Source organism: Cetorhinus maximus, chromosome 19, assembly GCF_964194155.1.
Source record: "Cetorhinus maximus chromosome 19, sCetMax3.hap1.1, whole genome shotgun sequence".
In the NCBI taxonomy this organism is placed as follows: domain Eukaryota; kingdom Metazoa; phylum Chordata; class Chondrichthyes; order Lamniformes; family Cetorhinidae; genus Cetorhinus; species Cetorhinus maximus.
Window position 1 is genome coordinate 53,311,734 of NC_135897.1, and position 24,277 is coordinate 53,336,010.

The 24,277-nt window shown below is 39.7% G+C and overlaps 1 protein-coding gene across 1 annotated transcript in view; it reads left to right on the forward strand.

Moving 5' to 3' along the window:
* The window catches only part of pde6d (phosphodiesterase 6D, cGMP-specific, rod, delta), a 35,705-nt gene extending 15,218 nt beyond the window's left edge, over positions 1-20,487 (forward strand). The window contains exons 3-5 of the mRNA XM_078563859.1: positions 7,390-7,515; positions 11,744-11,849; positions 19,498-20,487. Coding sequence (XP_078419985.1) covers positions 7,390-7,515; positions 11,744-11,849; positions 19,498-19,579 — 314 coding nt within the window. The 3' untranslated portion in view covers positions 19,580-20,487. The remainder of the gene's footprint in view (positions 1-7,389; positions 7,516-11,743; positions 11,850-19,497) is intronic.
* Positions 20,488-24,277: the final 3,790 nt, after the last annotated feature.

Consider the following 24,277-nt stretch of genomic DNA (forward strand, 5'->3'; position numbering starts at 1 on the left):
AAATGATCTGTAACAGCTATTGCTGAATTCTATATGAATCAAGAGCAAATTATACCCTATCAAGAACCCTGAGGAAAAAATTACCAACCCATGAACGCTGCCGGCTTCTGGTTCATTGCAAGCAGAGCCAGCAGGAGTATTGGCAACTGCTGACAATGTACCAAAGAGAAGCTTAGGATCGCCAAAGGATACAGGCCACAGGTAGGTGAAGGCAGGAGGGGAGGGGGTGTCAGCAATGAAAGAGGTCTTTCTCAGTGCCCCTCCCCCTCACCCCACTTTCCTGATGCCGGGCCCCTCAATCTGGCACTGAGTGTCACTGAATGAGGGATCCTTCCTTTTTTGGGCTTCCCACATGGCGACTGGCCTGCCCACCGCTGGTTGAATAGCAGCAGCAGGATGGGGCCTTTAAGTGGGCATTAATTTCTACCTGTGATTACTTATTGTTGTGAATGTTTCACATAATGAAATATAGTGCGCTTTAGCATTTTCTTTTTTTCCCTCATCTTACCCTAGTTACTAATGCCCCTTAACTTTTGTTAAGACCCCTCTCCATCCCGGACCCACTCTGGCGACTTTGTTTTTACCCAAATAGCTACAGCCTCTATTTCTCTTATTACTTTTCAATTTACCCTTTCCTGAATCCTTCTCCACCTTGCTCATTAATCTAAGGCACTAACTATTGCCCTAGTTATTCAATTCAGCAGGACATTGGTCCCAGCCTGATTTTAAGTGGCGTTCGTCCCAATGAAACGATGCCTCTTTCCCCAGTACTAGTGCTAAATCCCCATGAATAGAAACCCCTGCCTCCCACACCACTCTTTCAGCCACACATTTAACTTTCCAATTGGTTTGTTCCTATGTCAATTTATACTTTGCTCAGGTAACCAGAGATTATCACCTTTGAGGTTCTATGTTTTAATTTTGACCCTAGCTCCTCAGCCTTTCTCAGCAGGGTCTAATTTCTGATTCTACCTATGTCATTGGTTCCAACGTGGATTGTGGCAACTAGATTCTCCCCCTCCCACTCTCCATCCCAAGTTCTTCTCCAGCTGTGTGGAGATGTCCTTAGCCCTGGCACCCGACAGGAGACCACCTTTAGAACTTGTGGTTGCAGCTATGGAAACGGTTTCTGTTCTTTACTGTCGCCTACCACTACCACGTTCCATTTCACTTCCCCACTTGAATGGACTCTTGTACCATTGCCCATAGTTTGCTAATTCTCCATGCAGACTTTGCCCTCATCTATATGGACAGAAAGAACCTCACATCTGTTGAAATAGGGCGATAGCTGAGGATCCGCCAGCTCTGCACCTGAGGTTCTTTTACCAACCTGACTCATACTCCCATCCCTGACCACTAACCAGACCTCTACCACCTCCTAACCTAGGGTATGGTTACCTCCAGCATCTTTGACTCAAACCTTTAGCCATTCCTCCTAATACCTTCTCCTTTCAGTTAATCCTTGATTTCTATATGATTTATGCTTCCTTGAAGAGCCTTGGGTTGTCTTTCTGTTTTAAAGACACCATGTAAATACAAGTTGCTGTTGCATCAGGCAAAGCTCACTGATTCCAGGGTGGTTGCTTTCCTGTACATCTTGTATGGACCATAATAGACAGTTTTTAGTGGGCTACTCGTGGCCTTATCTCACAAAGCAGAAACAAAGGTCTCTGGCATTATAGACATGTTTTCAGCACCCAGCCCTAAGACACCCCGATTTTGCAGGCCTTTACTTCATAGTCGCTAATGAGAAGCAGTAGCTAAGGATATCCTGTACAACCCAGCAAAAATGCTTCAAACCTGTTTACAGTACTCAGGAAAGATTTTAAATCTAAAGCATATTATTTAACAATCTGAGATGCACATGGAATGCTTCCCATCCTGTTCCTTCCAAAATCAAGCAAAGGAAGACTAACATGAGAGGAACATGGCAGAAAATATAAAGATAGCAACAGAGTGTTTGTTGGATTTATCTAGAGTAACGGTCAGGTTTTCTTGTATGGTAGTTTTCTATTGGAGCAGCTTAGAATCATTAAAAGACAATTAGATGCTGAAATGCGACAGTTGCAGTATATTTTTCTTGGTAGATAAATTGAGACAGATTGCCTTATGTATTAGGTAATTAACTTGTGATTTCCTGATATTCAGAAGAAATGTACATGTAGTATGAGATGATGAGCTACAAGAAATTTTTAAGAAATGTCACACAGGATTATACGTTCGGATGGTCAAGGCATGCACATATATAAACTTATTTTATTTGATTGCTAGAAAGGAAAGAAAACCTTGCATTTATATAGTGCCTTTCTAAACCAGAGGAAGTCCCAAAGCACTTTACAGACAATAGAGCACTTTGGAAGGATAATTATGGTTTTGTAGTCGTCATCAGACTTTTAATTCCAGATTTTTATTGAATTCAATTTTCACCATCTGTATTCACTAGACCATTATCCTGGGTCTCTGGAATACTAGTCCAGTGGCAATACCACTATGCCACCTCCTCCCTTATATTTATGCCCCCTAGTTTTGAACTACCCACAAGTGAAGACATCTCTATGACCACTCTAATACTTCCTTCATAAATTTAAAGACCTCTATTAGGTTAGCCCTCAATCTTCTCTTTCCAGACAAAAGAGCTTGAGCCTATTCAGCCTTTCTTGATAGTTATAACCTCTCAGTTCTGGTATCTTCTCCAAAGCCTCTCAGTCCTTTTTGTAATATGAGCTATGCACAGTATCCTAAATGGGGCCTATTCAAAGTTCTATACAAGTTTAACATAACTTTCCCTACTTTTCAGTTCTGTTCCTCTAGAAAGAAAAATCCAGTGCTTTATTTGCATTTTTTATGGTCTCGATAGCCTGCATTGCTACTTTTAATGATTTTGCAAATCTTTTTTTATTCATTTATGGGATGTGGGTATTGCTGGCTAGGCCAGCATTTATTGCCCATCCCTAATTGCCCTTGAGAAAGTGGTGGTGAGCTTGCCTTCTTGAACCACTGCAGTTCCTATGGTGTAAGTACATCCACAGTGCTGTTACGGAGGGAGTTCCAGGATTTTGACCCAGCGACATTGAAGGAACGCAATATATATCCAGGTCAGGATGGTGAGTGGCTTGGAGGGGAACTTCCAGGTGGTGGTGTTCCCATGTGTCTGCTGCCCTTGTCCTAGATGGCAGCGGTCGTGGGTTTAGAAGGTGCTGCCTAAGGATCCTTGGTGAGTTTCTGCAGTGTATCTTGTAGATGGTACACATTGTTGCTGCTGTGCTTCAATGGTGGAGGGAGAGAATGTTTGTGGAAGGGGTGCCAATCAAGCGGATTGTCCTGGATGGTATCAAGCTTCTTGAGTGTTATTGGAGTTGCACTCATCCAGGCAAGTGGAGAGTATTGCATCACACTCCTGACTTGTGCCTTGTAGATGATGGACAGGCTTTGGGAAGTCAGGAGGTGAGTTACTCACTGCAGGATTTCTAGCTTCTCGATCTCCGTGCCCTGTAGATCTCTTTGTACCTCAAATGAAAGAAGTTAAATTGTTTGTTTTTTTAAAGAACTTTGTGACAGTGAAGATGTGTTTTCATTCATTCCTGGAAAATAAAACATAGGACCAAACCTTCCCAGGAGTGGCAATCACCGCCGGATGGCACACTGCTCCTTTTTTTTTTATACAGTGACTGAGCTCCGCATTTCTTGCCTAGACTTACAAACCGAGCCTCTTCAGAAATGTAGAGCGTACTTGTTCTTGGAGTCCTTTCTCGTAGGACAGAATCATCGGGGGAAGCCAAGCTACGCCCCCTTTTTATAGCATGATCTGCCTGTAGTTTGAAAAGCTCTGGGGCATTTAAATAGCTTTTCACTGTGTTAGTGAATGAGTGTGGGAGGGGTGGTAGGGTGCCAGCTGGGTAGTAGGTGGCAGGGTGGTAATTGGGTAGGGTGATAGGGTAGTAGGTGAAAGGGTGGCAAGATGGTCGGGCACTAGCTGGATAAGGTTGTAGAGTGATTAGGTCAGGTTGTGGGGGTGGAGCTGGTGGGTTGGGGGTGGGTTTCAAAGGGTCGGGAGGGGAGTCAGAGGGTTGAAGGGGTTTGGAGGATCAAGGCGGGGGGAGGTGTCAGTGGGGAGTCGAGGGTTTCAGTTGTATAATTACCCAGGAGCTAGATGTGGTTTTTTCCTGTCTTAACATTTCCTAAGTAACTGTTCTGGTAAGTGAGTTGAAACCCTCTGAAGTCTCCAACTCTAACTCTGAGTTGGACACCATTTTGAAGGGTTCCTGATACAGGGGAATTGCCCATCAGAAGTTGAAACTTCCCAGGCAATTCCCGCAGAGTTCCTGCTTTGGGATCTCTGAGGGGTCCTCCAACACACCTTCCGGGATACCTCTGGGGTATGACCACCTGGAGACAGGAAGATCTGGCCAGTGTTTTATTTATCCATAGTTAAATCAATAGACACCACAGTTGCATAAATAAATGGGTTAACTGAGAAAAGACGGTGCTGCAACTATTTATAATACCTCAAAAACAGATAACTTCCACTTTTAAATTTGGCAGATTTTTAGGGTAAATTAACTTAGAAAAAGCTGAAGAGTTTTTCCTTTACCTGTATGAATTTGCATAAGAAGTAGCATTAAATATAGATATGGCCACTTTAATAAACATATAAATTGCATTAATAGACAGCCACAGTATATGCTTTTTCCCTGTTTAAAAAAAAACCTAAATGTTGAAAAGATAACACTTCCATATTTTATCCCAGAAAACCCAAACTTTATTTCTATCTTTCAAAAATATGATTTACTATCTTTATACATGGTATTTAACAGCATCAGAGAGGAAGGGGGAGCGGTATTGTGGGTTTTAGTAGCATTGCTGTGTGGGTTGGTAATAGTTTACTTATGGACCATTTTTGTTCAAAAAGGTTCCAAAATTCATCTCCTCTTCCGTTCCTTTGTTTTCCTTAACCGCTGCAATTAAATAAATAGCTGGCACAGTTATATAATTAAATGTTTCTGATTTTTAATTTTAATTCTAATGTGGTGTACCCAAAGTCAGCTAGTCACACTCTGCCACAGAAAAATAAAGTTCTCTACCCAAAAGAACCTTTTAAAATGTTAGATGTGAGAACAGTATCAACTGCAATTCCCGGTATGTAATACATTCCAGGAGTCAGTGTATGGAGTAAGAGTTTTCGGTTATGATCTGGGGTTAGCCATTGGTGATTTAAATATTGGGCAAAAAAAGTGCATAACAGATGGTAGGGAATGCAAGGTCTGCTTACAGGAATGACTGGCGACATCAAGCCAAGAAAGCAACTGGCATAACCTCAAAATGGGACTGTCTTGTTACCATGGATCCCTTCACTGAGACTCTCCTAAGGCAGTGAATTGAAAAGAAGATAGTTAAAACAGACTTGGACCAATCACTGCTGCAGGTTTTGAGTGAGTCATTGATATGCTAGGAACTAGATGAGAACTTGGATCTATGCTCTTCCTAGTGCCAAAACTGGACTGAAACGGCATAAGAATCTCGATACTCGGTCCTCCTCGGTGCAGGTAACACACACACTGGCTTACACTTTGTATATTTATTTATAGTAAATTATTCAAGAATGAAGTAATAGGGGCACAGGAGTCTGTGAATGAAAACAGAAAATGCTGGAAAAACTCAGCAGGTCTGGCAGTATCTGTGGAGAAAGATTTAATGTTTCAGGTCCATATGACTCTTCAGAGCCTGTGAATGAGCCAGTTACCAAATAGCACAAGTAGAGAGCAGTGGTAGCCAACAACTGGATGTGAAATTTAAGTTTGTTTTTTGGGAAGAGGCGAACAGTGGGAACAGGAGTCCCACAGTGCATCTCTCAGGCAGAATTAGGACAGCGGTAAAAGGGACAGGCAATGCTGACTGCAGAAGGAGGTCCAGCATCAAGAAACAGTACCTGTGGCAGAATTAGAAGTGAAATTGGAGGCAAAAATAATTCATTGTGAAACACCAGGGCAGGAGATTTTTTTCCAAATAAAGAGAGATATGATGCCAGAATTTCACCTGCTCAGAGTTCTCACAAACAACTTGGATTGTGTTCTCAGTGCTTGCAGATCCCAATTACCCAGGATCTCTGGCCCTAAACTTCATCAGCAACATTTCCAGCTCTCCCCCTTAGAATGCTAAACATTGGGACCCACTGTCAAAAATATTCTAAACTATAAAGCATCAAACCAAGAAAACATACCTGCATAAGAAACTAATAATGGTGACTGCCCTATTTCTTCATTCAGAGTTACCATAGCACTAAATTGAAACCCCATAACAGTGTTGGTAGGCCTCTGACCTTCTTCCAGGATCTTAGTTCCCTCGCCCCCACCATCCTGATAAATCAGTGTTTCTGATGATGTTTCTTGGCGTAACACCCTTGTTCTTATAAAACTTCTGACTCATAGTGAGCAGTACTATGGGTGATGTTTTAGTGTTGCCAGAAAGTACAGTCTACATTGGAAGGATCAGTGTAGCTTCACAAATCCTCATGGCGTTATCAGTCAGGGAAGTGCAGCAAGTGATAGCTGGAAGAGATAGATTTAAAAAAAAACAAGCCTGTTACCAGTGACAATATTAGAAATGCAGGTTCCTTTAAGGGTAAACCAGGACAAGCTTCAGAGTGAATTGAGAGCAGGTGATATTCATTGAAGCCTACACTTGAGAGCTAGGTTTTTTCCCCAGTAAGTGGGTTTTTGCTCCTGGACACGAGAAGGATCCAGGAGGGAAAAGAGGCAGCTGGTATTTGTACTGAACTGTAGTTTAACTATATAACAGTTGAGATTCATCATCTTCTGCTGCCTGGTTCGGTAAATAGATATCCACCTATTAAACAACCAGGTCTCTAGATTACTTGTCCTGTAACATAACTAATATTTTACCGTTCCCCATAACTTATTGATGCATCCTAACATTAATTGCACCATATGTGTTTAGAGTGGACAATTGAAATCAGCTGATATAAATACTTTGGGCAAAAATATCAAGTCCAAAGTCAAGCTTTTGAGTTATGGCTTATAAGACAAAAGAAACAAATGGATGAATTTAATCATGTTATTATGATGCATGTTTTTGATCATTATTTCCTTTTTAAGATAACCTTTGGACATTGGAAATTTCATTTATTGAGGAAAAATGGCAAATTTTTCTCTAGAAACATTTTGTGTAATTTGTGAAGAACAGATATACAGTTAGTCTGTTTAGGTATTTAACTTAATGTTTCTTTTGATTCCCATTGTAATTCAGTTTCTGTGCTTGTTTGTTTTTTTCCTTCCTCTCTCCACCAAAAATGTAGGATTTAGACTCCTTGTGGGTCACCTGATAATATTTAATAGAAAATCATGGACAATCTGTTTTTTGATTTCTCTGCAGCTCGGGTTCCTAAAAAGATCCTCAAATGCAAAGCCGTTTCCAGAGAACTAAACTTTTCCTCATCCGAACAGATGGAAAAATTCAGGCTAGAACAAAAGGTTTTCTTCAAAGGACAGTGCTTAGAAGGTTATTATCTTGTATTTAATTGTGTCACTGTAGCATTATATTAATGGTGGCTTGCGTGAAAATATTCTGCAAAAATTGCAGTAATTTATGTAATAATTTATAAAATAAATGGTAAACAACTGTTAGGTATATGAAAAATGACTAAATACTAATAGTTCATGGTGAGCATCTTTTTATTTTTATTTAAGCATGCATAGTATTGAAGGACCAGAAAGCACATGCCAGTGTAAATGTCCATGTATTTACATTAATAACTTTAGCTCTTCCTTGAGAACCTTGGAGATTGTCATATTTTGCTAATGAGTATTAATGAACTGAGTAAATTGAGCAAAGTCAAATGGGACACTAGAACTGAAATTTTTTTTAATGCTATTGTCATGGAATGTAAACATACTTGGATATTGCTTCTTCACTAATGTATTATTTTTCCTATAGGCGTCCTCGCTTCAAGGTTAGAAAATGAAAAACAGTGCACAAATACTTAGGTTAGCTTATTAAACTCAGTGCTGTGCACTGCAATTTTTGTTATGTCCTCAGCAAACTCAGATATACTGTCACTATACTACAACTTCAGGGGACAAAGCACTGAAAATCTAATAGTGTGCAGGAGGGACCTGACTTGATGGCTATTTATACTATTTATGTTTGATTTATGCAGTACCAGTATTACACTGCTTTGCTCTTACTTTGTTCTGCATTTCATGGTTTTAGATGGCTATTCACATTGGGACATTTAAGAGCCAAAATAAAGCAAATAAATTCAATGTTCTCTGCTTATTATGTACCTGCCTTGGAATTTTCTCCTTACCCGTTAGTTCTTCGCATTTGTCATTTAGACTGGGTCACTAATTGTCTAAAATAGGTAGAAATACACAGTGAGTCATTTCTAAAGAGGAAAGATATAATGAAGTTTCAAGTATGTACCTGGCTTCAAAGCTTTACAGATGCTATATGACATGCTGTTCACTTTTTTTTTTACTTTTACTAAACAATATGCTACTTTAGTAAACATTCATACAAACATGGAAAATGAGGAAAGGGAAAATATCATTCGACTCATTAAGCTTGCCCCATTCAGACATGGTGTAGCTACTGTGATGGAATCTTTGGTTTCAATGCTTGTATTTTTTTTGAGTAGACCCTAATTTAAAAGGGAAACTGACTCTTCCAGTTTTTAAGAAAACTAAGATTGGAAACCAAAACTTCTGGGGGAACTGAAACTAATTGAAGCCATATAAAAGGAAATAGAGTCATCAGAGCTCTCATGATGATACCAGCGGTGCAATAGAGCAGACTGAACAAGTCAGAGGCTAGATCCAGACACTGAGAATAGGCAAATATACAGTTATTGCAGTCATTCCTGTTACTTAAAGATAACATTAGTGGATCTCTGCTATCCAGACGATCGTAAGCAGAGTTGAGGCGGTTCTGTGGACATGTGGGATTTTTGGTGGAGACCGTGCCCTTGGAACTTAGGTTGGTTGTGTGCTGTTGTCAGCTGGGGATAAGGCTAATTCCTAGAGGAAGAGTGAGGAAGATAGAGCTTTGAAGGATTTTGTGACTGAGATTGATGACACATATGCTGAATGGACTGTTGAGCCAATTTGTAAGATGGGTTTTGTTGTATCTGCCATTTAATATGTAATTTATAATCAACTGCAATTTGCAGTTAATTCATGTTTAAATTATGTTGATCCTGGGTTTTAGAGTATAGATGGTTACTCAAAATAGATTTGCTTGACTCTTGTATAGTAAAAATTCTTTTCTTTTAAAGTGGAATCTTGTGGCTTCATTCTTTCCGTAAATAACTGAGATTTCGGATTTCTTTTTTTAAGAAAAGTTACTGGTCTCAACTGAGATTATAACACTATACGCATCATTGATCCATCCACATTTCATTATAATGCTCTGGGAAAAGTGAAAAGCAGAGAGTGATGACTCTCTATATAAAAAATAACTTCTGAACATATACTTTCTTTCCCTTGGTCTTACAATTCCCATCTTAAATGTACAGAATTTTTAAATCTTTTTTAAAACCTCAGCCATTTCCTCTCTAACCCTGGGCTTCTGTAATGAACACAGCCCTAACTCCTTGAGCCTATTCTGATAACACCTGAAAACATTTTGATTGTCCTTCTCTATACCTTCTCCAGGACTTCTGTACCCCTGCAATGTATTGAATCCATAACTGAAGATAATACTACTAAGTGCAGCTGTTCTAAAGTTTTGTGCTCCTTAGGTATAGTGTTATTAGGTTTATATTTAATGTATTGTATTGCTAGCAATGCAACTTGGAATCCCTCATGATTTGTAGCATTTAACAGACACCTGTATACACATGCTTGGGATTTTCCAAACTCAAATACCAAATACTGTACTTACTCATAAAGGAAATCTGTCACACATTGATACAGTTCCCTTACTCGATTTAATCAATCTATAAAATATTAATTTGGTTCAAATCCCCAATTCCTTTACAGATTTCTATTTAACTACAAACTTGGAATGGCACTATTTAATGCCTTCATCCAAAATATTAAGATGATAAGTATCATTGGTTCCAAAGCCCTGCAGGACTCTACCTGTACCCCAACCTCATACAAATCTGCTCTCCAACTCTATGAGAATGCTCTTTTTGGGTTTCTTTTTAACCAATTTTGTATTCTCTCCATGGATGTGGGCAAGGACATATCTTGGGATAATCCTTCCTGCTTTCAGTGACTCTAAGTTAATTGCAATAATATTCTCAATTCTTCAAACAACCAACTTTATGTACATGAACAAATAGGCTATCACTGGCCACCTTGCTTTTCCAAGAATCCCTTCTTCATAAAACCAAGCTAGGTCGATAATTATTTCTGGGGAATGGAATTGATGTGCCAGAAATTCTTTTGGTTTGCACTTCATCAGACCTCGTGAAAGCTCATTGACCTGAAACATTAACCCTGTTTCTCTCTTCACGGATGTTGTGAACCTGCTGAGTGTTTCCAGCACTTTCTATTTTTATTTCCGACTTCCAGCATCTGCAGTATTTTGCTTTTGTAGATCTGGGAGGATTCTGCTTGATAAAATTCCTAGACATTTAAAGAAACTGAGATCCTCTACAATGAAAGGCTATGAAAGTTCTTACTATATGGCATATAAAAATTCCAAAAAACATTTGACAGTGTTCTTCAAGAAAGACAGCAATTTAAGAATAATGTGACTGAGGCTTGAAATTCGAATTGGGGATTAGGTAAGAAATTAGCTGAATGATAGACTATAGCTTTGGGGAAGTGATGCTAGGGGATTTAGGAGACTGCTGAGTGAAGCACCTAAAGGAATAGATTTTGGTTATCTGCTGTTTCTAATTTACACTAACAACTTAGATTCAGGAGCTTAATGGAATTTTTTTAGATTTACAGACAAACTGGAAGGACAGGTGGATTACGAGAGTAGTAGGCAACAAAGGATCCGCAAAATGAATTAGTTTAAATATATAAGTGGATGGATTTGTGATAAATAAAATTGAATATGCATGCAAGATGAAACACTGGGCAACATTCAGCCCTTATGAAGAGTGCTGCAATAACAATAGATGAAGTTGCAAGAAATCCAGGCGTATAAAACTTGCTTTTTAACATATCCAGTCATTGCATAGCAGCTATTAATATAACAAACAGAATGCTGACCCATGTAGCTAAAATGGTACTGTACAAGTTGGAGTATGTCATTGCTAAAACTGCACAATGTTGGTCAAACTGCATTTTGAATACCCTCGTCAGTTTTGGTATTCGAACCCAAGGGAAACATTCCAACCCTCAAAATGGTACAGATTAAAACACACAAAAGAGGAGCAAGCCAAGCAGGCAGAATAGCTTGCTGATAGAAAAAGTAGGCAAGACAATTAGATTAGGGGGGGAAAAAAAACTAGGGTATCTGCTTTATTGCCAATATTCACCTGTTGATTCACTCTATAGTTAGTGAATGGTTGCACAATTACCAACATGTACTGTGCCAATTCAGCATTTGATTCTTTGAAGCAATATGTGATCTTCCATTTCGTAAACATTAGGCAGGTGAAAATTGTCCATCCAGAATTTCATTTTGAGGCCATAAAAGCATCAGGAGCTGTGCTTCAGATCCTGTACTAGCCATGAAAAATGCCAGAAGAGACCCAGTAAAATTAAATAATTGTAAATATTTGATGAGAAAAATTTTCTGAATTTATTTCTATATTTTTTTCTAGAATGGTTTTTTGAATTTGGCTTTGTCATCCCTAACTCCACAAACACTTGGCAATCACTAATAGAAGCAGCACCAGAATCACAGATGATGCCAGCTAATGTGTTAACGTAAGTGACCTGCAATGTCTTTTATTAGTGTGTTATTGCATTTGTGTTATAAAAAGATTACATTGATCATAAAAAATAAAGTAGACTACCTATGATAGAACATACATTGTTACCTGCAGTTGGCCGACTTTCATCTCATTTTCTTTTTCCTTTTTAATTCTTTTTTTCCCTAAGTTCCTGATTTCTTTACCAAATTCTTGATTTCCTCTATCCTTTTGCTTACCTCATCTAAGTAATTCCTAAATTAACAAAGGGGGATTATATTGGGTAGTTGCCTTTCTAAAAGCATGTAATATAAATCTATTGCATGATTCAAATTTTCTCGTGCTCCTTTGGTAGCTATGATCAGTCTTGCACAGTTTCTCAGCTGCTGATTATAGAATGATACAGTATAGGAGGCTGTTTGCTCTTTGTGCCTATGTAGGATCTTTGAAAGAGTTATCCAGTTGGTCCCACTCCCTGAAAATTTTTGCACTTCAAGCAGTTATCCAATTCTCTTTTTTAAAATTTCATTCCAATCCACCTGTGTCAGATATCTTTCCAATTTATTAAAGTTAGTCTCTCTGTCAGCTGAGTAATTTCACATCTGGCTTTATCTTGTCTTTTTTCGTAAGTGCTCAAAACAACAATAATTACTTGTATTTATATAGCGCCTTTAATGTAATTAAATGTCGCAAGGCACTTTACAGGATAGTTATAAGACAAAATTTGATACTGAGCCATATAAGGCAATATTACGACAGATGGCCAAAATCTTGGTAAATGAGGTGTGTTTTAAGGAGCATCTTAAAGGTGGAAAGAGAGGATTAGGAAGGGAATTCTAAAGCTGAGGGCCTAGGCAGCTGAAGGTGTGGCCACCCATAGTGTAGTAGGGATGCTTAAGTTGGCAGAATTAGTTGAGTGCAGATATCTGGCGGTTGTGGAGTTGGAAGAGATTGCAGAGATGGGGAGGAGTGATTTGAAAACAAGGATGAGAATTTTTGAGGCATTACTTGACTGGGAACCATTATAGGTCAGTGAGCCCAGGGCTGATAGGTGAACGGTACTAGGTGCAAGTAAGAACTTGGGCTGCAGAGGTTTTGATGACCTCAAGCTTATGGAAGGTAGCATGTGGGAAGCCAGCCAGGAGTGCATTGGAATAATCAAGTCTAGAGGTAACGAAAGCATGGATGAGTGTTTCGGCAGCAGATGAGTTGAGACAGGGTGAGTTACTTGATATTACAGAGGTATAAATGGGTGGTCTTAGCGATGGCATGGATATGCGGTCAAAAGCTCATCTCTGGGTCAAATATTATAGCAAGGTTGCTAACCTAATATTGTGATCAATTGTAGCTATATACAGCTCCTATGTGTACATGGCAATTTCTCGAGTATGAGTGACTGGTGAAAATATCTATATTGTATTTTTTTGATTTATTCATCTTTGTCCCATCTATGTTTCTGATTTGAAGGTAGGTATATAATTGATAATGGAAACAATTTTGTGTTACTTGGGAGAAAGTATTGAGGAATGATGCAGAAGCAATGTATTTTGCGGTGAAAATTTGTGCTGTAAGGACAGAGTTGTCATCTTAATCTGTGCTTTTTGTATTAATCTGCATGGTAACATTAGAGAATCTGTCTCGCCTCTTAATGTAGAGGAGTTCACATTCCACACCTGCATATTCTAAACAAAAGAATAAAACCAAAGGCATGGCAAATTGCCCTCCCATATACAAAAGGTAAGCTTATACCTGAACTAGTAAATGGGAAAGAGTGTTCTTTTAAAGAAAAACACAACCTTTCCTGTTGGCAACTGTATTAAGGAATTCTCTTCTGTTAGCAGAATTGGTTACTTCATTTTAAAATGCCATTTCAGGAAGTTTATCCTGTCACCATCCTTCATAACTGTGTTTTGTTATAAAGTATCCTCAGCTAAATCTTTGCCTCAAGTATGCATTTTCTTCATACTTGTTTAGGATAAGCCTCACTTTTTCTCTTGCTTTCCCTTCACCACCCAACAATTGGACGTGTGAAATAAAAACAGAAAATGCTGGATATACTCAGCAGGCCTGGCAGCATTTGTGAAGAGAGAAAATCACCTCGTCTTTGGATTAGGCATTTAATAGCCTTCCGAACTCAACATTGGGGGGAGTTTAATGCCCTCTCCCTTGGCGAGTTAAATGGCAGGGGGCATATAATCAGGCGGGAGGGTGGCAGCTGGGGGCCTCATCGCCTTCCAGCCTCCGCATTGATTAAGTCCGGGATGGGAAGGCTTGTAGATGGCCTTTCCGCCCTGCCAATCGAGGCCCTGAAGTGGGAAATTAATGCCCATTTGAGGGCCTCATCCCGCCACTGTTGGCATTAACCCAGCAGCAGGCAGAGGGACTCGCCATGCAGGACTGCAACGAGTAAACCCCTGCCTAATCGAGGGGCCTGGCATCAGGAACTGGGCAGGGCCTGCTGAAAGCCAGCCCTTGTTGCTGATGCACCCTTCCTAAACTCCTCCCCCATGACCCCCACTTCTCCAAGCAGGCAAGACCCCCTTCACCTCTATTAAATCCAGCTCATTGGGTTCAACAATTTCAGACCGTAACCCCGCTCCCATTTTTTCCCCTTTTTGTATGATAGCTGTTGGCTGCCTGCGCTGCCTACCCCTGGGGAGTTGACATAGTGTGCATAGCCCCTCCAGAAGCTGTGCTTTGTGAATGCATTTTTTCCCTGGGCCTTCTCTTGAAAAGAGATGTCTGAGGAGTTACCTGATAGAGGTCTTTAAGGTTATGACATTTTGTTTTAGACTAGACACAGAAATTGTTGCCACTTGTTGACACTTCAGAAGAAACTTCCCTTTACCTAGCAAGTGGTGAAAATGTGGAACTCGCTGCTACAGGGAGCAGCCTCGGTGAATAGTATAAATAGATTTAAAGGGAAGCTAGATAAGCATATGAGGGAGAAGCAATAGAGGGTTATGCTGATGATGAGTTCAGTGAGCAAGGGTGGGCGGAGGTTCGAGCGGAGCACACACTCCAGCATGGGCTGCTTGGATGGATGGCCTATTTCTGTGCTATATATTCTGTAATTCTGTGTGTTCTGCTGATGTCGTTAGGACTAAGTGCTGTACTGCGTGGAATCTACCAGAAAAAGTGACAACAAAGATTGTGGCCATTGGAGGCCCTGTCAAATTTTTAAAGGTTCATTGTAAGCCAGGAAGAGCAGAGTGATATACAAGGACAGCTTGGGTCTCCCCTTCCCCAAGCTGCCTCCCAATAACAGAAACGCTAGCTCCTCTGCCTTGCCACCCTGCCCGCCTCTCTCTCTCTCTCTCTCTCTCCCCCCCCACCCCCACCCCCACCCCCAAACTTACCAGGGACCATTATGTGGGTCCTTGATGGCAGCCTGACTTACAACCAATTTTAACTTCTAACTACTGACAGTTAAGTTGCACCGGCCAGTTTCGGGTGGAAGTCAGAGTCATGGCATGTTAAAATATCATTTGGCTTCAGTTTTCACACTTGCCAGTGTCAGCCTTGAAGTGAAGGGAAGAATTACACTCAAGATATTGACTGTCCTTGAGGGAAAATCAAAAGCAATCAATGTTATACAGAATAACTCTGCTCTAGTTGGATCCAGGATGCATAAATCTAGAATGGCAGCAGTTTGTATTTACTATGAATGCCAAACTGGATAAAACTTTGGTCTTGATATTGGCACAAGTGTAATTGTGAGAGCGTGTCTCATTGGGAGAAAGTTCAAACTTGGCTATCTAACTGCATGTGCTGAATAAAGCTGTCATTGGGTAGACTGGCTGTCATGTCTAAATAGGGTTTAAATCTTGACACAGGCTCTTTCAAGGTCTTTGAGTCAGACTTCTGAGACGCTTCCTTCTAGTGAGTGGTCCCTGTTGGATAAAGCTGGCCTCAGCAGTGAATTCAGTTCTTCCAAATTGACTTTCTCTGACTTTAATGCAGCCTACCAAGATGAGCACCAAGATGAGCTTGAGGATTAGGAGAGTTTTTCTGTGTCCCTTTCCTTAGTACAAAAAAAATGGACACATCACAAATGTTATCCCAAAGGCATGGATGAAAGCCTTGGGATTCTGTGCACAAAAACACACTTGATTAATCAATCATGATAAACCTGTGGCCTTATTGTTGGGTATAAATATCAAAATTCTCCTCTAATGATAATTTATATAATTTATATCTTTGTTTATAAGCTTATCATCTAGATATGTAAAACCTTGTTCTACTTGAATAAAAGTACACTAAATCTAGAGTGTACATTGGATAAGACTTTGGTGGACTCTAGTACTCCAGTTTTTATAAATGCTTTGGTGGAGTCCATGGTGGCTGACCTAGTACATCCTTCAATCGTACATTGATGAGTCATTACAAACAGGCTTTTGTGGCCTAGAATCCTCAGATAAATAAATCAATAAGTTGGATACTATGGGTTTTTCGAGCGCATGGTGCAGTCTCCCAGTAGCCATGGATGTAGTCATCATGGAATGGTAATTACTTCATTTCTACCAGCTTTACATTGTAATTTAAGATTGAAAACCTGGACCAGCATTGATACAATTGCACCAGCTGGGAATACCCTCCAAAGTGACCCATGTTAAGCTGCAGGTGTGTTGTCACCACTATCATATTGAAAGCACCTCTATGCGTAAGCCAGTTCTGCCTTCAGACTTCCAACCTTTTGTTATGATATGGCAGGTGGTATTTGCCAGGCTGACCAAATCCCACAGGGAAACTTGGCCACGCTATCAGAATGATTTTGCAATTTGTATTCATTACGAGAAGGTTTGTGCACTGAAGTCAGAAGCAATGAGTCCACTATCATCTTTAGAGATTTTTAAGATTAAATTAAAATATTTATTAAGAAAAGAAAAAGTTAAACACACAGCAGTTACATAGCTATTTAGTCTTATAACAGTTCCCAAAATTTCTACTTAACTAGACTCCCAACTACACACCCCTTTCAGGCAACAGTCCAAAAATAGATTATTATTCTATAAACATCCAGCAAGATTACCACAAGCACCCACTGTTGCTGTAAGGGAGGTATTTCACAGCTTTTCTCCCTCTCACTCAACAGTGGAACTCCAAAGGCTTTTAACACAACCTTCGTTACTGGAACAACAAACTTCTCCAGGATGGCTAGAGGCTTTTTCCCCACAAGTTTGTTTCACACAGTGCACCTTTCAAGATCTCACATGGCCACACCCCATACAGCTTTCCATCTTTCTTTAAATATATTTTCTCCTTTTTGACCTGGAAATCCCATTGTTTACACCTGTCTGTGGAATTTACTTTTCCTAGAATATAAAAATCTCGATGTTGTCATTATAGCCAGCACTTTTGGGAAAAATAAATGCAATAACTTTGCCTTATTTACCTTGCCAGGTGTAAACATCTTATCATGTCCCTTTGAAAAGCCACCAACCTCTCCGTTTATCTAAAAATACAAATTCCATTTTACTTAGCTTGTCCATTACCATTTCAAATGCCTATTTACACTTGACCCCTTTAATGATTCAAACCTTGCAGTCTAACAGTCTGCAGTTTACTTAAATTATTCATACACACACACAAACATAAACCTGCTTTAAAGTATCTCACAGTAATATCAGGAAAAATATGACAGTTCCTTTACACTTTACTGGAGATTCAAAGTACATAGTTATTGATAATGTCACTTTGGTTCTACAGTGTCATTCCTGTCATATTTCTCTTTTTCCATTCCCTCTCCCAGTAAAGCAGATCTATCAAATTGTGAAGACTTTACTGTGCTACCAGACTGTGTATAGGTGCTGAGACTCTGCCTAAGAGCATAGTTTTGAATAACTTGTTCAATCTTTGAAGAATTGATCATCCCACCTGAAAATAAGATCACTATTTCAGGTTGAATAGCCTTATTTATTTTATAACATCTAGAAGTATTATTTTGTCTTAAAATAGAGTCAGTGTCAGGGTATTATATCTGGTTTCAGCTGATGACCAGTGGTCATCCACACAACATTCTACTGCTACAGATACATTGATGAATAAATGATGCAACTTTCTGGGATAGGTGGGCTTCTGGTTACTTGGTGCTAAAATAGACATATACATTAACAGTTGAAGGCACAAACTAGGTTTGTTCCTGTCACTTCTGCCCCCTTTTACTTATGATTAATTGATCCTGGTCTGAACAGACCATATGAATATTGCAATGCTCGTTACATTTGTGAAGGTGGAAAGAAGAGGAAAAAGATAACTAGATTAGCAGTGGAATTACATTCAGCATCAGTTGCTATTGCACAATTTGACAGTAAAGATAGCCTTGTCAGAAATATGATGAACCCATCCCATTTCACCCAAAGAAGGCTGACGAGCATTTCAAACAAACAAAGTTTATCAAAAGTTATTAAAGCAAACAAACATTAATTCAAGACAACATAACTGAAGTGACGACACAAAAAAAAAACCTTGTATCTTACTCAGTTCTTTAAAGGTTCAAGCATGCATTATGCCAATTAGCCTGCTGGACATGGCTAGAACCTGTAGAGTAACAAGATTCTTTGGGTCTTTTTTAAGTTTTCCAAACCAATTTGCCCAGCATTGGAGCTGGTCATTAATCAATTTCTGTGTTCTCCAGTTAAAGCAAACACAGTCCTTTGATCTTAAGCTTTTGACCTGGGTGAATATTACATTGTTGATACAGATTTCTATTAGGAGGATCAAGTAATTAGAGTAGCTTGCAAAGAGTTCCCATTTCTAAGCATCAATTTGGTTTCCTTCAAAATTCCTTTCTTAGGACTATCAGAATTCTTTTTTCAGTTGTTCATGGACTGTGGGCAGCATTTGTTGCCCATCCCTAATTTCCCTTGAGAGCAGTTACGAGTCAACCACATTGCTGTAAGTCTGGAATCACACACAGGCTAGACCAGGTAAGGACAGCAAATTTCCTTCCCTAAAGGGCATTACTGAACCAGATTGGTTTTTACGACGAGCGATTCATGGTTACAATTATTGAGACTGGCTTTCGATTCTAGATTATTTTAATTGAATTTAAATTCCATCAGCTGCCATGGTGGGATTTGAACCTGTGCCCCCAGAGCATTAGTCTTACCATCTGGGTTACTAGTCCAGTGACGTTACCATCACACCATCATCTCCCCATTTCTTTCCTTTTTTTTAGTCTCTTGCACAATAGTAAATTCTACAATGTCATGCATATCAAGAGTGGCATGGATTCGTTGTTGTCAATCGGTATGGAAAAATCTGCAGGCAAGCTCAAAGACCATTCTACTAGCTCTGTAACTACAAGTTTAATGGAGTATTGAATCACCATCCTCTCACTCTATAGTACTGTTTGCTTATGCTATACCATCATGGTCCTTAATATTCTGAATAAAAGTTTCAAGATATTTGGGAAGAACGCATTGAGAGATGAGCAATAAATTGAATTCAAATGTTTTAACATGATATACATAATAGATTTTTAAGAGTGAGAAAGGAAGAAAAGAACAGTATTGTGTGCCTAGAAAAATCCTCTACTTTAGTCATTAGGTTTAGCTCTTTGCTTTAACCCCATTATTTGTTAAGTTTTTGACAAATGTAACTTCTAAATATTGTAATTCTAATTGTTTTATGTTTTTCTTTTTTTCTTCTTTAACCAACAGTGGCAATGTAGTCATAGAAACCAAATTCTATGATGATGACCTCCTTGTAAGTACTTCCAAAGTCAGACTTTTCTACGTCTGAAGTGAATTGCCTACTGTTTAGTACGAAATGTCTTGCTGATGGCAGATGGATATGAGACTTTTCAGCGTCATGTGACCAATGGACCAGCTGCACCTGGATGGCAACTGGCAAATTAGGTTCTTCAGAATTGATTTAGAAGATTGAAATGAGCAAGACTCTCAGTACAAAAGAACAAGACTTTTGTAAAAGAAGTATGGGCAGTGACACTTAATACTGTACTTTCTTGAGACCAATGTTGTACATTATTTTAAATGCTATTTGTTTTGCTTTGAATCTGTATACACTGCTTTCCTCCCTTAATTTGTACCGTATATTGTTGCACTTCAAGTTACTTTAGAATTTTGTCCATGTTAATTATTTAGTTCCTTTTTATTAACTGCTGTAATTCGTGACACATTCCTCAGTTGTAACAAAGTGTAAAATACTCCTTATATGTTATAGGTGGTTATAATCCATAATGAAGTAAATGATAGGGGCTGAGCAACATTGCAGTCTCAGTGAAATAAAAGCTGTTGCTTCTGTATTTTAAAGTCAAATGTAGTTGATTTGTACTGTACATAATGGTGCAGTATCATTTTATAGCATGTTTTGTTTACAATTTAAAGTTCAGTATTAAATGGGTTAGCTTAAAATAAGTGGAGAATCTCAATCCTTTTTTATTAACTAAAGGATTAGTAACAACTCAAATTTTGCTATACCATCAGAGATGCAAAACAAAATATATACAATATATTGATGAAGGGTCGAAAAGGTCACTCATCCGGCAGCAAATTGGTTGCTGCCAGCCACTGTACCCCTTAAGTAAGCTACCCATTTATACCATTTTCCCAGCAATTTTGCATGCATAAGCAGTATAATTTCCAACTGGGAAGACCAAACATAATAAAATATTAATTTTTTTGCAGAAATGTTGCTCTCACCAGGAAATCATTAGCTGGACAGTAGTTGTATTTGTCAGCAAATTTTGTCTTAATCTACGTTTCTTTATTTGTTATCCTCACGCTCCTTCAGAGTCTGTGCCTGTGGTTTCCCTTTCCTTTGAGAAATACCTAGCCCTTGCCCAGCAACACAACTGATATTAACAATTAACAAATCCAAGGCTCTAGAAATTTTAGTGCAGTATCTTTCAATTTGATGCCATTTTTATGGTCCAGACATTCTTCTGGCAAACTTTTCTCCTTTTCCCTTCTCCTTCCTTCACCCCATCATCGCCTTCTCCTCCCCCAACCCCCACAACTTCAGAAGATGGTTGGACATTTTTGATAGTTTCAGAGAGAACACAGAATCTCACAGTGCAGAAGAGGCCCTTCGGCCCATCGAGTCTGCACTGACACAAGAGAAACGCCTGACCTACCTACCTAATCCTATTTACCAGCACTTGGCCCATAGACTTGAATGTTATGACGTGCCGAGTGCTCATCCAGGTATGTTTTAAAGGATGTGAGACAACCCGCCTCCACCACCCTCCCAGGCAGCGCATTCCAGACCGTCACCACCCTCTGGGCAAAAAAGTTTTTCCTCACATCCCCCCTAAACCTCCTGCCCCTTACCTTGAACTTATGTCCCCTTGTGACTCACTCTTCAATTAAGGGGAACAGCTGCTCCCTAATCACTCTGTCCATGCCCCTCATAATCTTGTACACCTCGATCAGGTCGCCCCTCAGTCTTCTCTGCTCCAACGAAAACAACCCAAGTCTATCCAACCTCTCTTCATAACTTAAATGTTTCATCCCAGGCAACATCCTGGTGAGTCTCCTCTGCACCCCCTGCAGTGCAATCACATCCTTCCTATAATGTGGCGACCAGAACTGCACACAGTACTCCAGCTGTGGCCTCACAAGGTTCTATACAACTCCAACATGACCTCCCTACTTTTGTAACCTATGCCTTGATTGATAAATGCAAGTGTCCCAAATGCCTTTTTCACCACCCTACTAACATGCTCCTCCGCCTTCAGAGATCTATGGATACACGCCAAGGTCCCTTTGTCCCACAGAACTTTCTAGTGTCATGCAGTTCATTGAATACTTCCTTGTCAAATTACTCCTTCCAAAGTGTATCACCTCTCACTTTTCAGGGTTAAATTCCATCGCCACTTATCTGCCCATTTGACCATCCCATCTATTACTTGCTGTAGCCCAAGACACTCAACCTCACTGTTAACCACCCGGCCAAGCTTTGTGTTATCTGCAAACTTACTAATCCTACCCTCCACATAGTCATCTATGTCATTTATATAAATGACAAATAATAGGGGACCCAGCACAGATCCCTGTGGTATGCCACTGGACAGTGGCTTCCAGTCACTAAAGCATCCTTCTATCACCCTCTGTCTCCTACAACTAAGCCAATTTTGAATCCACCTTATCAAATTACCCTGTATCCCATGTGCATTTGCTGCCTTTATAAGTGTCCCATGTGGGACCTTGTCAAAGGCTTTGCTGAAATCCATATAAACTACATCAACTGCACTACCCTCATCTACACACCTGGTCACCACCTCAAAAAATTCACTCAAATTTTTTAGGCATGACCTCCCTCTGACAAAGACATACTGACTATCCCTGATCAAACCTTGCCTCTCCAAGTGGAGATAGATTCTCTCCTTCAGAATTTTCTCCAATAATTCCCTTACCACTGACATGAGACTCACTAGCCTGTAGTTCCCTGGCTTATCTCTACAGCCCTTCTTAAAAAGCAGAACCACATTAACTGTTCTCCAGTCCTCTGGCACCTGTCTCGTGGCCAGAGGGGAATTAAAAATTTGGGTCAGAGCCCCTGCGATCTCCCTTGCCTCTCTCAGTAGTCTGGGACACAAATCATCCAGACCACTTTTAAGCCTGCCAACACCTCCAATACCTTGTCACTCCCTATATCAATTTGCTTAAGAACCTCGCAGTCTCTCGCTGAGTTCGATACTTTCATCCTCATTCTCTTGGGTGAAGACAGATGTGAAGTATTCATTCAACACTCTAGCGATGTCATCTGGCTCCACCCATAGATTGGCCCCTTGGTTCCTTATGGGCCCTACTCTTTCCCTGGTTATCCTCTTCCCATTGATATACTTATAGAATATCTTGGGATTTTCCCTACTTTTACCAGCCAGAGCTTTCTCATATCCCCTCTTTGCTCTCCTAATTGCTTTCTTAAGCACTAAGGCCTCGGCTGATTTGCTTGCCTTATACCTGCTGAAAGCCCCTCTTTTCCTTCTCTCATAACCTGAATGTCTCTGGTCATCCATGGTTCTCTGGGCTTGTTACTCCTTCCTATCATCCTAGAGGGAATATTTTGAGCCTAAACCCTCCCCACTCCCTTTTTGAACCCCCCCCCCCCCACTGCTCCTCTATAAATTTCCCCACAAGTAGCTGTTCCCAGTCTATCTTGGACAGATCCTGCCTTATTTTAGTAAAATCCACTCTTCCCCCAATCCAAAACAACTCCTGCCTGTGGTTTTCAACACTGTACCATAGAATGTTAGTGCTACTTTGCTGGCATTGGGTTGTCTGTGAACAAACTTTGTTGCATAGATTGCCCTGCGTATAAATAGTAAATTAAAAATTTGCAAGGCCTCTGAAGCTTGCTATCTCTATCCACAATAGCAATCTAGCTAGGAAAAGCATTTCCTCACTGCAACAAGATTACATTTTCAGCAAATGCACCAAATATCTGATTCCTATGTTTGCTCCTTGGGTAGTTAGGACACACAAAGGTAGCCTGTCACAATTGAGCATTGACATGTTGATGTGTTGCACTGGGGCCCTCAGACAACAAACTGATAGTGTTCGATCTGTTCAACCATTAGTGAACAATCTTATGAAGGCCCTGCTTTCTGCATATCTTCATGCACACAATGTGAGTGAACAGTGAAGTGAAAAGGCAGGCCAGTCAATGGGGTGGCAGAGGCCTGAACTGGAATGAGTGGGTAAGCAATAAATATTGACCCAGATTTTGCAGTCAGCAGTAAACGAATGGTACTAGCCATTTATTAGGCTTGCGCACAGACTTTCTGTGAGCTTTTAAAATCAAGAACGACGTGGTGCTCTCGACAGGGGATCTGGGACCTGAATAAACAGGGCAAGCAATTATGTGTTTCCTTAATCAGGTTGGAGACATGTAGAGACTAAACAAGGAAGTATATGTAAGAATAATTAATTCAATGTCAAATCAAGCACAGCAAGCAAAATAGAGGATTAAGGGAAAGAGGAGGTAAAAATGTTTTAATAAATCTACTTGTTTAAATTTTGAAAATCTTCAACAATAATTAAAATATAAATGAATGAAACTCTATACTTGTAAGAGTTCATTTTCAGTGCCAGAGAGGTTGTTTGACAATAATTAACTTATGCTGTTAAAATTTCACTTGCACTTGAATAGACAAACCCCTACCTTTAATGGGTATCTACTGGTTTCAATTTCACTCTGTTCCATTTCTTTCAATGGTCAGCCTCTCGGCAAGATACTATTATAGTGAAGCATCCAGAGGAGTAGGTTAACTCAGACAGCTACTTCTTGTTTTCAATGTTTATTTGTGCATATGTGTTTGGAGAAATTGGTATCCAATTTGCCCTTTAATAATGGAGTGCTGATAGTATCACTCGATTTTATCACAAAATCCATATGTCTAACTGTTAAATTATTGGTAGTTGTTTAATTAGAGGGTTAATTTCAACTTCATTTTACTGGTTTGACTGATACCCT